Source organism: Nicotiana tomentosiformis, chromosome 6, assembly GCF_000390325.3.
Source record: "Nicotiana tomentosiformis chromosome 6, ASM39032v3, whole genome shotgun sequence".
In the NCBI taxonomy this organism is placed as follows: domain Eukaryota; kingdom Viridiplantae; phylum Streptophyta; class Magnoliopsida; order Solanales; family Solanaceae; genus Nicotiana; species Nicotiana tomentosiformis.
In genome coordinates, this window is record NC_090817.1 from 133,676,441 (window position 1) to 133,700,877 (window position 24,437).

Genomic DNA, 24,437 nt, shown 5'->3' on the forward strand with positions numbered 1-24,437 from the left:
CATAAGAAATATGTTAATAAGATTTCTCGAATATCATAAGAATCAATATACCTTTCGGAAAAACTTTATCAAATACGTATTTTTCTGAGACCCATGAACAGAGGATATAATAATAATTCTCATGGGGAATCAAAAATATAGACATCCCTAGTATTTCTATGAATAGAATCATTTATGAAAGTTGCGTATTTGCTCGTTTTGTTTGTATCGTACTGATCAAGCCAAAAGAAAATGAGGGATAGCCTTAACATACCTTAACTCCGTTGAGTCCTTAATACCTTCCAAGAAATTCTTCAAACAACTTAATCCAATCTACCACATCATAAGAAGATTCAAAATCAGTGCTGAATAATGGCTAAGTCCTCAACTTAAACTAGTAGCTCGTTTACGTAAATTTGGGCAGCATCTCCCCTGTAACTAGGCCCTCCTCCTCCAATACCATATAAGAACAACAACAAGAACATAACAATAACAACATGTAAGAATCATTTTCCAACCTTATCTCCATCACAATATACCACAAAACAGCACACATACCATAATCACTTCATACATAAAATAACCAAAGTAGTGTCAAACAACTTAAAATAATGTAACGACGAACGCCCAGCCCACCATTCCATCATTATGTGGTGTTTCTACACACTATTTTTCCTCCAAAACTCCATTAAACAGTAGAAAAATAGACAGACCAAAGGCAACACAAAACAGCTCACAAAACAGTCCACTACAAGTCAAATAACTCGAACTCACGGCTTCCGATCACCGTCCCGTGAGTTCTAACTATTAGGAAAAGAATTTATGAACTTTTATTGATATTTTAAAGCTTAAATACTAAAATTAGAAATTTTATTAACTATTAAATATATTCCAAAACTTAAACTACAAAGAAAAAGAGAGGCGATATAGCGATACTTACGTCGTAGGGATCGTTTTAATGTTATTGCTTCTTGATTTCGTGTCCGAGATGATAGTCTTGTTTGAAGCACTATTAGAGATCTCAAGCACCATTTTTATGGAATTCTATGGTCAGATGCTATTTAAAAATGAAGAGAGAGAGAGAGAGAGAGAGAGAGAGAGAGAGAGAGAGAGAGACGAGTTAACAAAATATATATCAACTTTTGAAAAGTCAAAAGGTGCTAGTTTGTCACCCTCTGATTTGTCCATTTTCCGACGCTTATATCTTTTTATCCGGATATTGTATGAACGAATGGTTAAGAGCGTTGGAAACTAAATTCCAAGACCTTTAATTTTGTATATAATTTGTCCCAAAAAGACCTCATATATCACACGAAATATATTGCTCAAAAAGCACTGTTATAGGGCAAATCCTTAGTCGGTGTTTCCGCAACTTTATTCCGATTTTTTCCAAACTTCATATTTTCTATCCAAACATCATATATAGATATATTATGACTTTAAAATTATTTAAATCATGATTAACAAGTCTTATATTCATTATACGTCACCTTGGGATGCACATGGTGTAATAATCTTCCCCCCTTAGAAACATTCGTCCTCGAATGTTAAAGTCTCAGATATTTATAGAAATATTTGGCAGAGTATCCTCTTGTAACGACCCGACAGGTCGTTTTGAGCATTCACGCTTCTTTCAACTATTTAAAGTCTTGAATAACTTCCTACGAGGTATTATGACTTGTGTGAATTGTCGGTTTTAATTTTTAAGGATGAATTTTACGAGGTATTAGCTTGGAAGAATGAATTTTCATGTTGGAAATTTAGTTGAAAAGGTTGACCGGATGTTGATGTATGTGGAGTGAACTGGAGAAATTTTGCTAAGGAAATTAAGGTTTGGTGGTGCCGAGGTAGATCAATTAGTACAAAGAGGCTCGGATTTTTTGGGTTGAACAATGCACCGATGTGTAAAGAAAAATTTTGTCAGAAAAAGGGGCATTTATGCGATCACTATGCGGTCGCAGAATCACTCTGCGGACCGCATAATGGTCGCAAAGTGGTTCAAGAGAGGAGCAAGATTTGAGGAAAATCTGCGGTGCACTATGCGACCGCAGACCTGTTTTGCGGTGTATTATGCGACCGCAGAACAAGTATGCAGACCGCATAATGACCGCAAACCGGGTCAGTAATGCCCAGCTTTGGAGGCCACATTATGCGGCTGGTATGCGAACCGCATACCTGTTATGCGGTCGCATAACTGCGTCGGATCTTCCATTCTTTCTAATTTTTGACCCGACCCAACTTCGATTTATAGCCCTTGAAGCTCATTTTTTAGCCAAAATCTGATATTTTAGAGAGAGGTGAGAGCATTTTAGAGAGATAAAGTGAAGACTTAGTCATTTATCCATCAATTCTTGTTCAAGGTTTGAAGATTTCACAAGGATCTTGCTAGGGCTTCAAAGAGGTATTTCTTTCTCTAATTCTTCAATTTCGGGTTTGGAGTAAAGATGGGTGATTAATAGTATGATTTTTGGGTGTAGAGTATCATAAATACATACCAATAAGGTTGTGAAAAGATTGTTAAGTTCAAATGCGTAAGGATTGGGTTGAAAATGGTAGAAATCTTCATAAACTTTAATTGAAGATTTGAGGGTCGAGTTGGTGTCGGATTTTGGTGAAATTTATATGGTTGGACTCGTGGTTGGATGGATGTTCATATTCCGTAACTTTTGCCGGGTTTCGAGACGTGGGCCCTACGAGCGATTTTTGAAGTTAATTTCGGATTTTATTAAAAATATTAGTATTTCCTTATGGAATTAAGTACAATAATTTGTATTGACTGATTCGAATTAATTATGGCTAGATATGAGGCTTTCGGAGACCAATTCTCTTGGCAAGGGCATAGCGGAATAAATAATTATACGGGTTGAGGTAAGTAACAGTTTTAAATCTGGCCCTAAGGGTATTAAACCCCAAATTTTAGTATCATGTGATTATTTTGGAGGTGACGCACATGCTAGGTGATGAGTGTGTGGGCGTGCACCGAGGGGATTGTGACTTGGTCCGTCCCGAAAAACTGTAAAGTTGAATAATTTGTTGTTAGCTATATGCCCTCTATGTGTTGATAAAATTTGACTATAAATCATGTTAGAAATCATGCTTAGGCTATATGATAGTACTGTTGGGACCCACAGAGGTCGTGTACTTGTTGAATTGCCTGTTAAATACTATATTTACTCAGTCTCAGTTTTTACTTGCATATTTTATCTCAGTCTCTATTATTATTATTGATACATCATATCATTGTTGTTTGGGCTGATTTCATGATTATTGAGAGCCCGAGAGACTGGAGAGATTTATGACTGAGGGAGGCCGAGGGCCTGATTGTGAGGATATTTTATGGATCGGGGATGCCCGCCTGCAGCAGGCCTTATTGGCTTATTATTGCACATAAGTTGGTCGTGCAGCACGTGAGTTGGCCGTGCGGATCCAAACATTTATATTATGGCACGTGAGTTGTCCGTGCATCACGTGAGTTGTCCGTGCATCACGTGAGTTGTCCGTGCTTATAGCGCTTGGGATATAGGAGCCCCTCATGAGTCTGTACACCCCAGTGAGCGCGGGTACCCATTGAGAGTGAGTGATGAGGGCTGGGAGCCCAGTGAGTGATGAGGGCTGGGAGCCCAGAGAGTGATTGTTGTCCTAAGAGGTTATACTTGATTTTATTTATTGTTGCACTTAGTTGCTATTTGTCATTGTTGTGAAATCTCTGAAAGATTGTTGATATACAGATTACATGAACAGGAACTGTATAAAAATTGATTTGACATTAAACTGCCAGATTTGATAGCATGTCTATTCTTTGCTGGAATTACTGGAAGTGAACCATAACTGTGTAGCTCGTTATTATCTTCAGTTCCTTATTTATTATTGTTACTTGCTGAGTTGGTTGTATTCATACTACACCCTGCACTTCGTGTGCAGATTTAGGTATTCTCGATTATAGCGGGTGTTGATCCTTTCGCGCGGTTGAATTTCAGGAGATTTTGAGGTAGCTGCCATGTTCCGCAGACCTTGTCTCTCCTTCTCTATCTCTTTGTTCACTGTATTTGGTCTCAGACTAATATAGACTATATTTTTCAGACTTGTATTCATATTAGATACTCATGTACTCAGTGACACCGGGTTTTGGGGAGTGTTTGTATTGTATTTAAATATTATATTTTCAATCTTGAGAGAAATTGTGGTTTATTAAGATTTTCGGCTTGCCTAGTATTGAGATAGGCGCCATCACGATGGGTGAGATTTTGGGTCGTGACACCTCTGTAATGGTGCTACTATCAACCTTTTAGACAGAAAACCCAACAATACAAAGCCACACAGGGCCACAATCAACAATAACACCAATGGTCTCACACGACCAATGACATTAACTAACATAAGAATCAAATACCATATACGTACCTAAGGTTGTGATGTCTTAGTCCGATCCTCCTCCGAAAGCAAAAACAAGTGAAGATACCTAGACTTCATGTCTTCTTCATCTCCCAAGTTATCTCCTCCACATTGTTATTAATCCAAAGTACTTTAATCGAAGCTACATCCTTAGTTCTTAATCTCCAAACTTGTCTATCTAGTATAGAAATGGGAGCTTCCTCATATGATAGTTGCTCTGTAACCTGAACATCGTCAACTGGAATGACTTTAGAGGGATCTCCAATACACCTACAGAGCATAGACACATGAAAGGCTGGATGTACATACTCCAATTTGGAAGGCAAGTCTAACTCATATGCTACCTGACCTACTCGGCGTATGATCTTATAAGGTCCAATGTACCGAGAGCTAAGCTTTCCTTGCTTACCGAATCTCATAATGCCTTTCATCGATGATACCTTTAGGAATACCCAGTCATACACCTGAAACTCCAAGTCTCGTCGTCGATTATCTGCATAGGACTTCTGACGACTCTGAGCTGCTAATAGCCTTTCCCATATAAGCTTAATCTTCTCAATTGCCTGTTATACCAACTCTGGTCCTACTAACTTAGTTTCCCCAACCTCGAACCATCCGATAGGTAATCTACACTTCCATCCGTAAAGAGCTTCGTATGGACCCATCTGAATACTGGAATGATAACTATTATTATATGTGAAATCAATAAGTGGAAGATGATCATCCCAAGCTACCCCTGAAGTCCATCACACAATCCCGTAGCATATCCTCTAGTGTCTGAATAGTACGCTTAGCCTGACCGTCTGTTTGGGGATGAAATGATATACTAAGACTTACCTGAGTCCCCAATCCTTTTTGGAAGGACCTCCAGAAATTAACTGTAAACCAAGCACCTCTATCTGAGATAATAGATATAGGGGCACCATGAAGTCATACTATCTCCCTAATGTAAAGCCTTTCATAATCCTCTGCTGAGTAAATAGTCCTGACAGACAGAAAATGGGCTGATTTTGTAAGTCTATCGACAATAACCCATATAGCATCAAACTTACGTTGGGTACAAGGTAAGCCTATGATGAAATCCATATTAATCACTTCCCATTTACAAGTCAGAATCTCTATAGCCTGTAATAATCCACAGGGTTTCTGATGCTCAATCTTAACCTATTGATAATTTGGGCACTGAACAATAAACTCTGCTATATCCTTCTTCATTTCGTCCTACCAGTATATTCCCCTGATATCATGATACATCTTCTTCGCTCCTGGATGAATAGAATAACGAGAATAGTGAGCCTCTCCCATAACCTGTTGGCGCAACCCTGCTACATTAGAACACATAATTGACCTCGATATCTGAGGACTCCATCTACTGTAATCTCAAATGGTGTATTCTCCCTTTGAGGGTATGTATCTCTGTAATGAGCTAGCACATGATCCTCATACTGGCGTTCCTTCACTTCAGTTACTAAAGAGGATGTTGTTGTGTCCTGAATAGTAACTCTGGTATCACCTGAGCCCAGTAATCAAACTCCAAGACTAGCTAGCTGATGAATCTCATGGGCTATCCCACACTTCTCTGGCTGTAAATATGACAGGCTACCCTTAGATCTACGGCTTAAGGCGTCAGCTACTACATTCGCCTTTCATGGATGGTATAAAATATCAATATCATAGTTTTTTTAGTAGCTCCAACCATCGCCTCTAATGTAAATTCAATTCCTTTTGCTTGAATATATATTGAAGGCTCTTATGGTTAGTATAGATATCAACATGAATGTCATATAAATAGTGCCTCCACATCTTTAGTGCATAAATCACTGCGGCTAACTCTAAATCGTGGGTCGAATAATTCCTCTCGTGCTTTCTTAGTTGTCTTTAAACATAAGCAATTACTTTTTATGGTCATTCTGCCACTTGTTGCATGAATACATGGCTTATCTAATTGCCCACAAATAATGGAATTTCCTGTAACTCATATGATCTCAAATATCATCTTTTGATTTTTTTTCTTCCCGTTCATTAGCCACGATAGGCACCACTTTCTTATGGAATGCATACAATGTTGTTGTGAGACTGTTGTTACAAGACCATTTCTTCCTTATGTCACTATGCTTAAGTTGAAGGCTTCTTCTTTATTCCCTCAGCTAGTCTTTCTTTGTAGTACTTAAGAGAGACACGTTGACTTCTGTAAAGCTGCGAGCTTATTATATCGTATACCCGAAAGATTTTTTTTTTTGACGTTCTCACTCGCCTATAATTATCCTTAATTACTTACCTCCGTGCCCTTGTGCTCGTAAGGTTAATTCTAAACTGAATTGTTTTTTTTGACTGTCTTCTCAGTGGCACCATTTTATTTTTCATAACATTTATGAGGTACCTTTAACAACCCCAACTCCTATCTGAATATTTCTCAAGGATTGCGATGTCATCATATTTGCGAGACTGAATTCCCTATGTTGGGTTTTGCTATGTTTATCTTGCATAACCTGTTGATTTGTCGGTACCCTCTTGTTTAGCCATAGCTAGGCTCTTCCTGAATCAACTACTAATTACACGTTAATCCATTATCATATCTATATTCTGCGTAATCTCTCGTGGGTTATATCCTTTGTCTTAACCTACCTCGTACATTGGCTCCTTATGTATCCAATGTTCATTTGTACTTATTTATCAATAACATCTAGTGATGGAACCCTTTCTGCCTCTCCCCGTCGTCTTGCTTACATAATGTTCTGGAGTCGTACCATATCCGTAGGATCTGAATAAATGCAATCTCATTCCTTTTGCCTTTCTACCACATTCTTCCTTTACTATACCATAGTTACTTTAACCACATACCTCTGACTTAATACCATATCACACCATCTTCCCCCTTTAGGGGAGTACTAATATTTATTGCATGAAGATTTACCTATAAATGTTTCACCTCTTTATATTTGGCGTCTTTTCACATCTTCACGAACTCTTACTTGCCTTGCGGTAACCCTTCTGTACCAGGGATAATTTAATTTCTTACACACAAAGGTGACACCTAGTGTAACTGGCACACTTAGTCCCTTAAGCTTAACTTTGCTCACAATGCATGTTTTAGGGAAACGTCTTCCTGAATGACCTTTAAAGGTTATTCTTCTATTGTCCATTCAATTATCGCCGGAACACGATCTCTGAAATTCTCACGATGTTAACTATTATCAAATCCTTTGGTCTCGAATTCATGTTCAGTTTATCTTATTCACTAGCCCATACTAATTTCTATTACTCCAGGGGTCTAACCTTTCTTTCTAGTAATCACGTTTGAGTCACCAACTCATTTCTCGAAATGGGGACATGACTTTTTGGCTTATACTCTTTTATTGTTTCAAGGCATGTAACTTCTTGTATTTTCCTTCACTTGACTATAGAATCTGTAGTCCTGTCATATTTTGATTTACCATTATAATCCATTTATCACATCTTACTCATAATGGTTCATTTACTTTCTTCTTATTCTCCTGCTAATATTTCTGTATATCACCTTATTATGAAAACTTCTTCAAAACATTCTTTCACTTTTAGTCCCCCTTGATTCAACTCACTGACTCTTCGGGTCGCCTAACACTCTCTCTTTACTAGGGACGAGAGCCATACAAAGGTAAATATTTATCCCTTCTAGGATTCCAATGCCAATATTCTAAAATTTCTGAACATTCTAGTATTCATATCCGATTGTACTATTCTAGAGTGCATCATCTGGGTGTCTCACAATGAGAACTATTACCACATTTGCAATATCTTTTGTAAATATGAGTTAATGATAATAATCCATCAACAATTTTGGGTTACTCTAACCCCAATTGGATGCTGATATCACATCCTTATTTTTAAGTATATCTATTAGCTCCCACACGGCATAACTGAAATGGGCGTTGTCAAGTGAATATATCTTTGTTATTGTTGAAAGTAACTCAGAAGGCTTATGTTTCTCTGCCTGAATTGTAAATACAGATAATCTTCACTAACTGGGTATCTTGTATCCTTCTTCACCTAGCTTCTTTTACTTGTTAAAACTTGTATCTACCTTCTGATTCTCTCGCTGCTTTTTACCATAGGGGTAGATAGATATCCATGCCTTAGGGCTCCTTATCAAGAGGCTCACATGTCGTAGTACACACAAATCTACTGAAGGCCTTACATTTACTCATCATAAACATGACGCAAAATCGTATTTCTCTGACTCAACTCTTCCATAGCCACATTCAATCTCTTACCAACTATTTTTTTTGGATGTAGATGTCATTGTATAACGAATAAAATAGAATTTATGAATTTGAATTTCTTACATCTAAGTTCTACCACACGATCTAGAGTAAGAAGAAAGAGTGATAGTCCTAAATTCCCTGTAGCCTCATGCTTATAAGTGTGGTGAACAACACACCCATAAATAAGACTCTACAAGACACGACTTGTAGACTCCCTAAGATAGAACTGCTCTGATACCACTTCTGTCATGACCCAAACCGATGGGCTGCGATGGGTACCCGGTACCTTACTCAACCGAGTACCAACGTGACGTATCTTTTCTTATCATGCTATCATAGATAACTGAGCCGGTGAGGCTGCCGTGAAATAAGTAGAATACAACATGAAATACCAACTTATACATATGACGTACTGCCTATAAGGCCATACCAGTATCCGTATATATGACATATGTCTACAAGCCTCTAAGAGTACATAAATATCATAAAGGTTGGGACAGAGCCCCGCCATACCAAACAATACACGTCTAAATCATACTGACCAAACAAGCAACTCCGGAGCAAATGGAGCGCACCAACACCTTCCGCTGAGCTGATAGCCTATTTGGAGGACTCTCGACCTGTCTATCGGGACCTGCAGGCATGAAACACAACATCCCCTGGCAAAAGGGATGTCAGTACAAATAAAGTACCGAGTATGTAAGGAATACAAATCAGTAAATCATAGACATGAGAGAAACATAGAGTAAAAGACTCGACATATAAGTCTGAATAGATCTGTGAATTATTTAATATTATAATGTCATGCATGTGCGTATAAATTTCATACCATGCATAGGTATATGCGTTCATAACATCATCAAGCCTCTGAGGGCATCCCATCATATCATCTCGGCCACTGTGGGCAAATCATCAACGTATACCAGCTGATCAGGTGGTGGTGCGTATATAACGCCATAACCTCTTTCCATATCCCATATACATATAATATACGCGTATATAACGCCTTCTGGTTATGGGTCAATGTACATGTATAAATGCATAAAATGTGTAAGAAATACGTTAATAAGATTTCTCGAATATTTCCTAATGGCGTGAGGAACATGTTGTGTATTGGGATTTTCTCCTAGATGAGATCAAATGGAAGGTTCCTGGCTAATTGAGTATGTAGTTTGCTAGTGATCAGAGTTGATTATGAGATTCTCGTACCTTTTCATATGATGGGATGCTATATGCGGTGTATTGTGTAGGATTGAGATTTGCATGTGCAAGGTCATGGTTCAGTTTTGAAGGGAATGTCATGAATTCTTAGACAATATGGACGGTTTCAGATGTCTAGATGAATGCTATTACTACTTGGTATTTCCTAAGAAAGGTGCGCATTTCAGAAGGCGCATTATGTTTTGACTTACAGATGCTTCATTGGTATTGCGATGCTCGCCTGGTTGGTCGACTGCTGATATTCAGATTTTGCTATGTGGCACAGAAGAATTATAGAAGTATTCCTCGTGGGATGATCGTGTATGAGAGATATGTTAGACATTCGGACGGTGGAGTTGGGATCAGATATGGTGATTCGTGTGTTCTATGGATTTGGAGACCGGGAGTTCTCAGGAGAAAATTGTTTCGTGGTTGTGGACTGTGAAGTTGTCACCAAAGCTAGCCAAATAATAGTATGTGTTATGATTCAGTCATTGTGGACTTTCGGATGGTTATTTATCTATTTGTGGGTGACCAGAGTTGATTTGGGGTCCATTGGTAGGCCCAATGAAGATGTGTATTCTATATCAGATCAGATTTGTTGACTCCGAACTGCTATTATTGAGGGATGTGCCATTCAGTTAGAATTGATTTCATTCATATCTAATATGTTCTATATGTTACTCTTCCATGCTACGGGGGGTTGTGATTCGTTGGTTATATGCACACATGATGCGTTCTGTTTGGGCCTTATAGCGGAATTCAAGCGAGATGGTGATTGGGGTGTGGAATGGTTGATTGCACCCTGGTTATGGTCTTTTCGAGTTGTGGTATATTGTGTTATTGGCTTCTCCATGGTTATGGGCATGCACTTCGTGTACTTGATGTCGAATTGCGTGTAGTTGTTGATTTTGAGCATTGTGGCTTGAGGTATTTCATATGGACCGATGTTTTGGATGGTCACGCATTGCAGAGGGGCTATGTTGGGATATGATCCTTTGTGTTAGATTCGTGTGTCTTGGTCCTACTATGTGTGATGGGTTCATAGCATTGCGTTGAAGTGGTACTTGTTGAGCTTGGGGGACAGTTATCTCATTTGAGTTATTTTCTCCGATTGAGTACATTTGAATTGTTGCTTGTTGGTGCACACGGTTGTGACTTTAGGTTGTATTAGTGTGGCATGTCAATAGAATAGCTGTGTTTGATGAGATAAGGTCATTGGACCTAGAATGAATAGTATCGGATTTGATTATGGTATATTTGGAAGAATAACATCGGAAGTCGGCTTAGGACTTGGCTTTGGTTCCCGTCGGATGAGAGAGAGCTTCATGACTTGTTGATCTGATGAGTGGTTAAGAGTTTATGCACGTTTCTTTCATCATTGGCAATGTACAAAGGTTCTGAACAAGATTTTAGTTGATATGAGGTTTGTTACTGATGTCGAGTTGGTTATCGAGCAGCTATTGCTGTCGGAAGTTATTGCTATGAGTATTTGTGTTATGTGGTATATCATGTTAATTATGTCTCGGGTTATGGTTATGGCTTTGGGCAACTTGTTCAGACTTAGACAATGTGTAGATTTGAGATTCAAGTCTTGTAGGAAATTTCAGATGTTGGAAATTGGATTCTGGGGTTTATGGGCTAAGGTTGAAGTAATAATCGTCATTATGTTGTGTTGTCGGGCATATATGGAATAGGGTGACGTGGGATCACCCCCCAGATATGTGCATGGTAAGGTTACACGGTGATCTAACGGCTTAAGAATAACTCTAGGCACGTTCGAGGACGAACGTATGTTTAAGTGGGGGAGGATGAAACGACCCGGCCGGTCGTTTTGAGCATTTTCACTTCGCTTAGTAGTTTGAGGGCATGAGTAGATCCGTATGATGTATTATGGCTTGTGTGAATGGTTAGATTTGGTTTTCAGGTTATTCGGAATTGATTTGAAGAACGATTCTCAACTAGGAAGCTTTAAGTTGAAAGAATTGACCAAGTTTCACTTTTGTGAATTTGATCTCGGAACGGAGTTTTGATGATTTCAATAGCTCCGTATAGTAATTTTGGACTTAGGAGTGTGTTCAGAAATTTATTTGGAAGTCCGTAGTTAAATTAGGATTGAAATGACTAAAATAGAAATTTAAGTTTGGAAGTTTGACCGGGGAGTTTATTTGTTGATATCGGGGCCGGAATATAGTTCTAAAAGTTTTCATAGGTCCGTTATGTTATTTATGACTTGTGTGCGAAATTTGAGGTCAATCGTACTTGATTTGATAGGTTTCAGCATCGAATGTAGAAGTTAGAATTTCTTAGTTTCGTTATGAATTGGGGTATGATTCGTGGTTTTAGCATTGTTTGATGTGATTTGACATTTCGACTAAGTTCGTATCGTGTTTTAAGACTTGTTGGTATGATTGAATGGGGTCCCGAGGGGCTCAGGTGTGTTTTGGATCACTGGTTGAGAAACTAGTTAAGGATTTGGAGTTTGACCATGGTCAATATCGGGTCACGATGACCTCTATTCTTTGTTTTGAGTGCCTGAGCAGGTTCGTAGCATGGTTTATGATTGAAACGCATATATGGTTTGTGTCCGGGAGGTTCTGAATGAGTTTTGGGTGCTAAAACGAAAATTCATTCGTTGCTGATTTTCTAGTGTACAATAATTATGAAAATGTCATTTTTTATCTCTTAAATTTCTATACTTCATTTAAATCTTCAAAACATCATACCTCTCTCATTTTAAGGCCAAATTGGGTGATTCAAAAGTCTAACGTGACTGAAATTTCACAAGGAATCCATTGGAGGTATCAAAAGATAGTTTTAGGATTGTTTGGCATACGAAACAATGCAAAATATTTGGAGAAAAAAATATTTAATATCGAGGGTTTGTTCATTTTCCATTTTTGACGAATTGGAGCTCGAAAAGAGGTGATTTTCAGGATAATTTCAAGAAAAACAATGGGGTAAGTGTTATTAACTCAATATTGATCAAATTACCCGAATTCATGGTTATTTTTAATATTTAATTGGTGAATTAAGTTGGAAATATTTAGAAAACCCTCTTGGTTTAATTTGAGGATTTGAGGATCGAGTTGATGTCGGAATTTGGTAAAATTGGTATGGTTGGACTCATGATTGAATGAGCATTCATATTTTGTAACTATTTTTGGGTTCTGAGACGTGGTCCCCATGAGCGAATTTTGAGTGTAATTTCGGATTGTTTTAGAAAAAATTAGTATTTTGATATGGCATTAATTCCTATAATTTGTGTTGACTGAATCGAATTAATTGTGACTAGATTCGAGCCATTCGGAAGTTGATACGTGCAAAATAGAATTTCTGGAGCATTGTTTAGCTTGCTCGACATTGGATTCGGCTTGTTCGAGGTAAGTAACTCTTCTAAACTTTGAGCTGAGGGTATGAACCCTGATTATACGTGTTATGTGAATTGTTTGGAGGTGAAAGACATGCTAGGTGACGGGTGTGAGGGCGTACACAGTAGAAATTGAGACTCAGTTGATTCAGTAGAGCTGTATAGTCAATTAACTTGTATTTTTCCATGTATTTTTATGTGTTAGAGAAACTGAGCTGTGACTCATGTTAGAAATCATGCTTAGGCAACTGTTGGTATTATTGGGACCCACTGAGGTTAGTTCTGCTGTCGAAGTATATGGTTAAAGTGTAATTTCGTACTCAATCATATACATTCATGGCATATTATATCTCAATCTTTGTTGTTATTTATTAATACATCATATCATTATTTTGGGCTAGTTTCATGACACTGTGAGCCCGAGAGACTGGAGATATTGATGACTGAGTGTGGCCGAGGGCCTGATGTTTTGAGATATTGATACTATAGCACGTGAGTTGTCCGTACAGCATATGAGTTATTCGTGTAGCACGTTAGTTGTCCGTGCAGATCTAGATATTTATACTATAGCATGTGAGTTGTCCGTACAGCACGTGAGTTGTCCGTACAGTTTATAGCGCTTGGGCTGAGAGATCCCCTCCGGAGTCTATACACGCCCCTAGTGAGTGCAGGTACCTACTGAGTGCGAGTGCTGAGTGGCGAGCGATTGTGAGGACTGAGTGACTGGGAGGACTAAGTGAATTGATACTCTGAGAGTATGCATATGGTTTTATTACTGAGTTGTATCGCATTGACATGCACACTTGACCTACATGCATAAAGATGTATTTTTCCTCATGTTGTACGATATTGTGTCATTCGTGACTTCACATTCTCATTGAGTAGGCATAGAGATGTATTTTACTCATGCCATTTGAAAATGAAACATCCTATTTGTTGTTGAAAAGTTTTTGGAAAAAATTACAGTTTTACAAAACGTACTCATATTTTGGTGATTTTTGTAAAAGATTCGGGTTTTCATTGATATACTTGAAAAGCAAGCCTATTTTTCTGGAATTGTGAACGAGCTGAGCATTTTATCTGAGCTACTTCTTTTACTACTTCTATTATATTGTTATGAACTGTTGTTGGTTGTTGGTGTTGGACCCTGACCTTTGTTTCAGCTCGTTACTACTTTCAACCTAAGGCTAGGTTTGTTACTTATTGAGTACATGGAGTCGGTTGTACTCATACTACACTTCTGCACCTTGCGTGCAGATATTGGATGATGATGTTGCTGTGATCGACGAGAGCTGGATTTGAAGATATACCTATGTTCCGGTCATAGCTGTCTTTTGTTCATGGTAGCCTTAGATTTATAAAAATATATTTATGTACATTTCGAACAGATAATGTATATATTTCATACCATCTTTGTAAATTCTAATCTTAGAAGCTCATGATTTGTACTAACAGTCCTTGGGGAGTGTATTAGAGTCAGTTAAATATTAATTGAATTGGATAATTGTTAATTGGCTTACCTGACGGATTAGGTTAGGTACCATCACGACTATGTAGATTTTGGGTCGTGACAACAACTATACTCAAATGCATGACTCTCAATAACTTCCATAGGATTCAATTTCAAAACCACATGAGTACCAATCATGTCAAGAAGATTTTCAAACTATGATACCAAAGCTTCTAAAGTTATTTTTAAGTCACAAGGCCACTTTTTTTTGTTCATGTGTCTCAATTGAGAAAAGAAACATTAACCACACTCGAGTTTTCATGTGCCCTCACAAATCAAGAGAGATTCCCACACATGTTATTATATTTTCAAGGCAAAAGTGGGATATGAACAAAAAAAATAAGCACTCTCTCTCTCTCAAAAGAAGTTCAAATGTACAAAAGCATAACCATAGGCTTGCCCCTCTCGTTGATCTCCACTAATGTAGATGTGCCAAGTTTAAAATCATTTAGGAATTGCGGGAATATATTATAGGCTTTTGGTTGGAGGTAGGGCATCAATATGGGTAAAGAGTGACTACGACCTTCCTAAGCACTACAATCTTGACAATTCAAAACACAATTCTTTTCAAAATTTCACCCTTTTTGCTCTCCTTTTCAACTAGGCGATATGATTGAATTACACCATTGGAGCTCCTTAGTTCGCAAGGATTTCCTTTTGTGATTACCACCTTTGTCATGATTCTCTAGTCTTCCTTTTTTATTTCAACTCTTTTTTTTTCACCTCCTCCCCCAAACTTAGGCTTTTGGCCTAGAATGTGATTCAAGTGCTTAAGAAAGTCGGGGCATCAAAAGAGGTTATCATAAGAAGGAGAAAAAGGATTGTAATTAAAGGACAAGTGGTCCAAAGAAAGCCTAAACTAATTTTTTAAACTAAGCACAACCTAGAATTTAGCCTCGAAACACACTTGGGGCAAGTTCTAGACCACAATTGACGCAAAAGAACTCAACAACAACCTCACCTCACATGGCTCATGCACACTCAAAGCAGATATATGTATTCAAAGCCCAATTGAAACACATGAACACAAAAAGTTGCCATAGCCTAAAATCTATATAGTGACATTAAAGCTAACAATGGAACCTGAGGATCATGCCAAGAAAAATCAACTCTAATTACTTTTTGGAATTTTCAAAGCCATGCATTTCATGGAAAGTTGTTTCAAGGCATACATCTAAGTAGTGTTGGTACCAAACGAGTCAAAAGTTGACTTTGGGACATTAAAAAAAAAAAATCCGGTTCAAGTTGCATCTTTGGGAAAGAACCATGGCAAAGAAAACTCAAAAAGGTTATTGCTAATTCCTAGAAAACATAAAATAAAATATCAACAAAAATAAAAGAAGAGAAAATACAAAAAAGAAAATATAACATCAACTAATGGCATCAAAAAATGTCAAGCATACCAAAACTCATCAATACCCCTCCCCCATACATAAAATTTTGCATTGCCCTCAATGCAATTAAAACAAGTATAAGGGTAGGGTAAAGAAATATTCCATCAATTCGAGCGGGGTGGCAGGCTCAACTGTGGCCAACATTTAATGAAACCGTGACCAATGGTTTGCATTGGAGCATAGGTGGAGCAAGCTGGAAATTGACACGGTTTAAAACGTGGCTTACAGTTTAGCTCACGGTTTGGTTCAATTATTCACATGTTGCTCTATCTTTTCTTAGACAATTTTGCTCAACCTCTTCACTTTAAACCTACACCCTACACATATTTAATGCCCAAAATACATCAAAGCAAGGGAAAAAAATACTACACTACCAATACAACATCAAAATGCAAGAATAAAAGGAAAAAGAGCTTGGGTTGCCTCCCAAGAAGTGTCTTATTTAACGTTGTGGCACGACGCAAAGTCCAATACCAATCAAGTCATTAGGGGTTCCCACAATTGAATTTTTGAAACTATGTTTCCTCTATCAATGGCCCAAATAATGTTGGATTCTATGGCCATGCACTTTGAAGATTCTAAATCTACTACACCAAAGGGATAAACATGCATAACCTTGAATGGCCCGGAACATTTTGATTTCAACTTGCTCGGAAACAACTTAAACCTTGAATTGTAGAGAATAACCAAGTCCCCGGGGTGAAACTCCCTTTTGATGATCTTCTTGCCATGGAGGAACTTCATTCTTTGCTTATACAAAAAATCACTTTCATATGCTTGAAACTGAAATTCATCCATTATATTGAGTTGAGACATTCTTAAGTTTGTTGGATCAACCCAATTTGACTTGAATTTTAGTGGCTTAATGGTAGAAGGTTTGGTTGGAGGAATAACTCGGATTTCCAAGTCAAGGGACAACTTCTCGGGCTTGTAAGAACATGAACTGAGTCCCTCCTTAGCCATCACGGCTTCATTTTACCCTTTCATGGCCTCATTGTTCGAATTGAGGAGAACCTCTTGTAGAGCTTCTTGCATGCAAATATCTTCCATGTCATCGTCAACCACATCATCCACCACATCAACTACGGATATCACACCATAGTCATGTGGTTGTTTTATTGACTTTTGTATATGGAAAATTGCCTCTTCATTATTCAATCTAAATTTGAGCTCTCCCGCTTCATCATCACAAATAGCTCGCCTGGTTTCCAAGAAAGGTCTTCCAAGGATGATTGGAATTTCTATATCCACTTCACAATCCAATATTACAAAGTCGACAGGAAAATAGAATCGATCCACTTTGACAAGGACATCATCGATGACACCCAATGGTTTCTTTAATGTTCGATCTGCCGTTAACAACTTCATTGTGGTAGGTCTAGGATCCCCCAAACCTAATTTCTTGAATACAGCATAGGGCATCAAATTGATACTAGCCCCCAAATCACACAAAGATTTTGTGAAGCTTGTCAACCCAATAGCACAAGGAATAGTGAAAGCCCCCGGGTCTTCTATCTTCTCAACCCCGATTTGTGAGATGATTGCACTACATTGGTGGGTGACCTTGATGGTCTCAAAATTAACATTCTTCTTCTTAGTGACCAAGTTTTTCATGAATTTAGCATAGCCCAACATCTTTTCAAGAGCTTCCACAAAAGGCACATTGATGGTGATTTTATTTAACATATCATAGAACTTTTGCAATTGACCTTCTTGTTGTTGCTTTGCAAATCTTTGTGGAAACGGAGGAGGCATTCTCGGTAATTGCTTGTACACTCTTTGTGCCTCCTTTCTTGCCTCATTGCTTGGTTCGTTCTCTTTTGAAGGGGCTTCTTTGACATTTTGAGAAGTGCTTGGTGCTTGGTGTACCTCTTAAACAACAATTGGACTTATTATTGGCACTTCACACTTGGGAACTTCAATCACCTCGGGTGTCTCATTGACCATGAGAGGTACATTTTGCTTAGGAACTTCATAAAATTTAGGAGGATCATCAATCTTGGGAAGAGCAACCTTAGGAACTTTGGGACTCTTGACTTTAGGAAAAGCATATTTTAGAGGCAACTCCTCTTCGTCATCATCATCCTCAACTACAATGGATCTCTTCTTTAGAATTTTGCTTCGCCTTGTGGAAATGGAAAACACTCGCTTTATGCCCTCATCTCTCTTTGAATTTGGAATTGTGTCACTAGGCAATGATCCTTGTGGTCTCATATTCAATTGAAAAGATATTTGATCCAATTGAGTCTCAATCACCTTGGTTGTTGTATGGAGGATGTTGGTAGGATCTTTGTTGATATTGTTGGGAAGATTCACCACCTCGATTACCTTGATTACCGCCACTTCAACCTTGATTTCCTTGATTGTTGTTCCCCCAATTTCCTTGATTGTTATTACCCCAATTTCCTTGGTTATTAGTCGACCTCCATTGTCCTTGGCTAGATCCTTGAAAGTTACCTCGTTGATTTTGATAGTTACTCACAAATTAAACTTCCTTATTTTGCTCTTGATAGGAATCATCTTGAGTATAGCGTCTGTTATCTTATGAGTACATCTCCTCTTGAGATTAACGCTGATTACCCTTTATATTTTGCTTAGAACCCAAGACATGAACACCTTCCATGACATGTACTTGCCACGATGCTTAAGTTTGTTGAAGTTGCGCTTTTGCAAGTTGATTCATAGTGGTGGTCAACTCGGCAATGGCTTGACCATGATCTTGAAACTCCTTGTTGAGGTGAATCATATTCAGATCCCCTTGAGAAACATTTGCTCGGGATTGCCAAGTGGATGACGTCTCCGCTATCTCATCAAGTATGGCGCAAGCCTCCGGGTAAGGTGTGGTCATGAAGTTTCTGCCGGCAAGTTGGTTCACTACACATTGATTGGTTATGTTAATCCCATGGTAGAAGGTTTGTTGCAACGTGTTCTCGGTCATATCGTTGCTAGGACATTCCTTCACCATAGTTTTATAGCTGTAACGACCCGGCTGGTCGTTTCAAGTATTACAACCCCATTTTCCCATTTACTTCTCAAATTGTACTTTACAGTTGTTGTTTGAATTGCCAGGGCAATTGGTTTGGGTCCAGTGAGATTTTGGAATGAATTGGAACATCTAGTTCCAAGGTTTAAAGCTTAAGTTAAAATAGTGACCGGATGTCGACATATGTGTAAACGACCCCGGAATGGAGTTTCGATGATTCCAATAGCTCCGTATGGTGATTTTGGACTTAGGAGCGTGTCCGGAAAAATTATTTGAAGGTCCGTAGTGGAATTAAGCTTGAAATGCCGAAAGTTAAATTTTTGGAAAGGTTGACCGGGGTTTCACTTTTTGATATCGAGTTCGGAATCATATTTTTGAAATTGGAACAGCTTTGTTATTCCATTTATGACTTGTACGCAAAATTTGAGTTCATTCCGGATTGACTTGCTATGTTTCGGCATCGAACCTAGAATGCTCGATGTCGATTCTTCAAGAATATGTGGTATCACATTAAGCAAATGAGATCCAAATTCAGTTTTGATTAAAGTATTAGATCCGTATTGAAATTACGGAGCCATAGCAAAAAGAATCGTTGAATTCAGACATAGTATGAGAGAGTTATGCCTATTTCCGTGTCTGGAACGATTTTCCGTCACCGCGAGTGCCCAGCGTAGAGTGGGGCGCTAGCCCTAGCGCTGGGAATTTTGGGATGCTGGAAACTGCGCCACAGGCAGCGCCCCACGCTACCTGTGACGCCCGAAACAGCTGAGGGTCTATAAAACGGGGTTCTTGCCATTTTTACTCATTTTTGAGTTTATGGAGCTCGGTTTAGGCGATCTTTGGGCAATTTTTACGGAAAAACATTGGGGTAAGTGTTCCTTATCCTATATTGATTATATTTCATGATTCCATATTTATTTATATCATGAATCCGTGAATTTATGGAAGAAAAATTAGATTTTTATAAAATCTTTCAAAAAATGTAAAATGAAGATTTGAAGGCCAATCCGATGTCGGAATTTGATAATTTTTGTATGGTTGGACTCGTATAGAAACGGGTATTCGGATTTTGTAATTTTTGTCGGGTTCCAATACGTGGGCCCCATGGGCAAATTTTGAGCTAAATTTTGGATTTTTATGGAAAATAGCATTTTCATATAGAATTGATTCCTATACCTCGTGTTGATTGTATCGAATTATTTTGACTAAGATTTGAGGCGTTCGGAGGCCGAATCACGAGGAAAAGGTTTATTGGAATAAAGAATTTGCTTGGATTGAGGTAAGTAACTCTTCTAATCTTGGAGTTGAGAGTATGAACCCTGAATATATGTATTTTGTGAATTGTTGGGAGGTGATGCACATGCTAGGTGACGGGCGTGTGGGCGTGCACTATAGAAATTATGACATAATTGTTTATGTGAAATTTTATAGTTAAATAACCTTGGTATTTTTCATGCGGTTTTATGTGTTAAAGAAATTGAGCTGAAAAGCATATTACAAATCATGTTGAGGCTATGTGCCAGTATTATTGGGACCCACAAAGGTCATATTGCTGTGAATTATTATGTTAAATTGAAAAGTCATACTTAGTCATATTCATTTCATTGCATATCATAACTCAGTTTTATGACTCTATTTTGATGCATAAAAATGTTTTGGGCCGAATGCCCTGTTTTACTGAGATACCCGAGTGGCTTGAGAGGTTTATGACTGAGTGAGGCCGAGGGCCTGATTTATGTTTCATATTCATGGGATCGGTCTGCACGCCGCAGCATGTTGGATATTTATGGGATCGGGCTGCACGCCGCAGCATGTTGCATATTTATGAGATCGGGTTGCACGTCGCATCATGTTTGATATCGGCCGAGGGCCTGATTGTGAGGATGAGTGTGGATCGGGGCTGCCCGCCTGCATCATACTTTATTATTATCGCACGTGAGTTGTCCGTGCAGATTATAGCGCTTGGGATGAAGGATCCCCTCCGGAGTCTGTACACACCCCCAGTGAGCGCATGTACCTACTAAGTGCGAGTGCCGAGTGTTTAGTGTTGAGTGACTGGGAGGCATGAGTGATTGTGAGGTATGCCCGAGTGGCAAGAGTGATTGTGAGGTATGCCCGAGTGGCAAGAGTGATTGTGAGGTATGCCCGAGTGGCACGAGTGACTGTGAGGTTTGCCCGAGGGGCTATATATGAGTGATGTTCTGCCTGATTTTATCATTGAGTTGCATCGCATTGGCACGCACACATGACATACATGCATAGAGATGTATTTTTTCTTATGCTGTACAACATCACATCATTCATGATTTCTCACATATTTTTGACAGATGGGCATAGTGATGCATTTGTTTTACACGGGTTATCCGGAAGGAAAATGAAACATCTTATTTATTATTGACAAGATTTTGGGAGAAATTTATTGTTTTCAAACTATTTATATAATTGGAAACTTCGGCAAACGATTTGGGTTTTTACTGAGATATTTGAAAGGAAGAACTATAATTTTTGAAATCATTATTTGGCTGAGTATTTTATCCCTGAGTTATTTCTGGTATTATTTGCTTTATGTTGTTATGGATTGTTGTGTACTATTGGTTGTGGACCCGACCTTGGTAGAAACTCGTCACTACTTTCAACCTACGGCTAGGTTTGTTACTTACTCAGTACATGGGGTCGGTTGTACTGATACTACACTTCTGCACATTGCGTGCAGATGTTGGCTGCTGTTGTTGCTGTGCTCGCTGGTTGCGGGACTTGAAGATGTATCTGCGTTCCTATTGTAGCTGCCTCTTGTTCAGGATAGCCTTAGATTTATAAAAGCTCTGTTTATGTATTATTCAAACAGACTATGTATTTATTTCATTTCCGCTTTGTATACTTTATTCTTAGAAGCTCATGATTTGTACTATCAGTTCTTGGGGAGATGTATCGGTTTTAGATATTTTTTTTTAATTAATTTTATTGGAATTGGATAGTTGGAAATTGGCTTACCTAACGGTTTGGGTTAGGTGCCATCACGACTAGTAGGATTTTTGGGTCGTGACAATAGCGTCCCCAAATTTCATGAAGTGGCTTATTCGGTTCTTGCTTGAATGCCAAGATTTCATCCCTCAATGTAGCCATGTGCTCGGGTGAGAAGAATGTGGTAATAAACTTCTCCGCCAACTCATCCCAAGTATGGATAGAATGGTTTGGTAAGCGCTCCAACCAATCCAAGGATTTTCCTCTTAGGTAGAAAGGAAATAACTTCAACTTCAAAGTGTCCTCAGACACATTTGTTTGTTTACTTCCCCAACAAGCATCTACGAATCCCTCTAAGTGCTTGTATGCATTTTGATGAGGTGCTCCGATGAAGTAGCCTCTTTGCTCAAGCAAGGTGAGCATGACATTTGTAATTTGAAAATTTTTTGCCCTAATGCTAGGGGGAAAAATTGCACTTGCATAACCATCATTTAGTGCGGCATGTTCTTGAGCCGGTTAGCCATATGAATGTGGTGGATACGGCGGAGGTTGGTGTTGGTTTTGACCTCGACCACGCCGATTTCCTTGAACCGAAGCCGCTTCTTCATCTACTATATCTTCATCAATGACCCTAAGAGGCAAATCACCAAGGTTATTGTTGTTCGTCATTGGTAACCTACAACAAGCACACACAAAACAAAGTATCACGAAGAAAAGATACGAACTCAAGAAAACACACAAAAATAAAGTAACACAAGAACACCGTACTCCCCGGCAACGACGCCAAAAATTGATGACGTCCAATCCTACTCTCTATATGAAAGTAGCACGGTCGTTAGAAATAATAAACCCAACAAAGGTTGGGGTCGAATCCCACAAGGAGTAGGTGTGTGTTAGAGTGTCCAAATGCGTGCAAACTCGATGATTCTTAATGTAATCTTCAAACAAAATATGGTTGTTCAATTATGTCTACAATTACTACTAAAGTTTAACTAAGGAATTCTATCAAACACGTGAGTGCAAATAAGATGTAGTTATACAAAATAAGAGAAAGGCTCTAGGATTGCTTCCCCCTCGTGTAGGCTATGCTTTTGGGTATACAAATCGTCAATTCTAGTTAATTAAGCATGTGTTATGACCTCAATTTCTATTCTACCAACTTAATGTCTTTAACACTTAAGAGGCTTCTACCCCAAGTTGCTCTTCCAAGACAACTAAGGCTCAATGATAAGTAATTGATTAGTCCAAGCAGAAATCACACTAACCTAGCTAGATTTCGTTAATCAAATGGTTAACCCACTTAATTTCTTGCTAATTACTTTATACTTAAGCTAAGTTCTACTCTTACAAGCTAGAACACGCAAAATAGGCATGGATTTAGTGTTTGAAATCACAAAATCAATCAATAAAGTATGGAGTAATTGGATAATACAAAGCTTAATCAAAATTTGAATTTATATTAATAATCCAAAAATATAACCACACTTAGGGTTCACAATTCTAGCTTAATAAACTTAGCTAGACATATTAAGAAAGGAGAATACAAAAAGAGATGAAAAACTAAACATAATAGCTAAAGAGGAAAGAAAGATTGTGTAGAACAATAGTGAAGTCACCCAAATTACTCAAGAAGAAATCCCCAACAGCTGCTACACAAGTCTCCTTGCCAAAGAGATACCCTAGAATGACTTAAGATAGCTATTTATACTAAGCCCCACGACTGGACAAAATTGCCCTTCGGTCAATTGCGTAGGCTGGATGCATGGGTGTAGGTTAATTGCGTAGCCTACGCAAGTTTGAACACTTCAGCTTTTTTTTCTCTGCGTAGGATATCTGTGTAGCCTACGCAGGTTTGCGTAGGCAAAAATAGAATGTCCTTAAAGATTTACTTCTCAGGTCCACCTCTACGTAGCCTACGCAAGTTTGCATGCGCAAGGCTACGCATGGTCTTCCGCTCAAACTTCAAACTTTTCTTCCATTTTTCACTTGGACTTGGTCGTTTCTTGATATTTTTTTATTCCTTTTCATTCTTTAAGCGTAGTCAAAGCTTCATTACCTGAAATCGAGCCATTCAAAGCATAATTAGTCACTTTTTTCCAATAAATGGGGCATAAAATCGTATAAAAACACAAGAGACATTGGCTAAAAAGCCAACTTATCATATGCGTCTTTTGTTTTGATGATTTGACAAACTTCATAAGAGAACCAAATAAGGAACCTGATACAATTAGTTCCTTACGTTCAGAGTAACTAGTCAGATGTCTGGTTCAATTCTGAATGAAATTAGATAAGGGAACAACAAAGGGAAGAGATAGGGATCAGTTCCCCTGGTCGTCATGCAGTCAACTCTACAGTTGTAAAAGCTGTTGCACTGTACCGTCTGACAGCAGTACAACAACACAGCTGT

General features: G+C 38.4%; 1 protein-coding gene across 1 annotated transcript; it reads right to left on the reverse strand.

Annotated features, from left to right (window-relative positions):
• Positions 1-17,061: 17,061 nt before the first annotated feature.
• Positions 17,062-18,300, reverse strand: LOC104098980 (uncharacterized). Its single transcript, XM_009605836.1, has 2 exons — positions 18,013-18,300; positions 17,062-17,955 (listed from the first exon to the last, which is right to left on the reverse strand). Exons 1-2 carry the CDS (start codon positions 18,298-18,300, stop codon positions 17,062-17,064), a joined length of 1,182 nt encoding a protein of 393 aa, XP_009604131.1.
• Between the last annotated feature and the right edge of the window lie 6,137 nt (positions 18,301-24,437).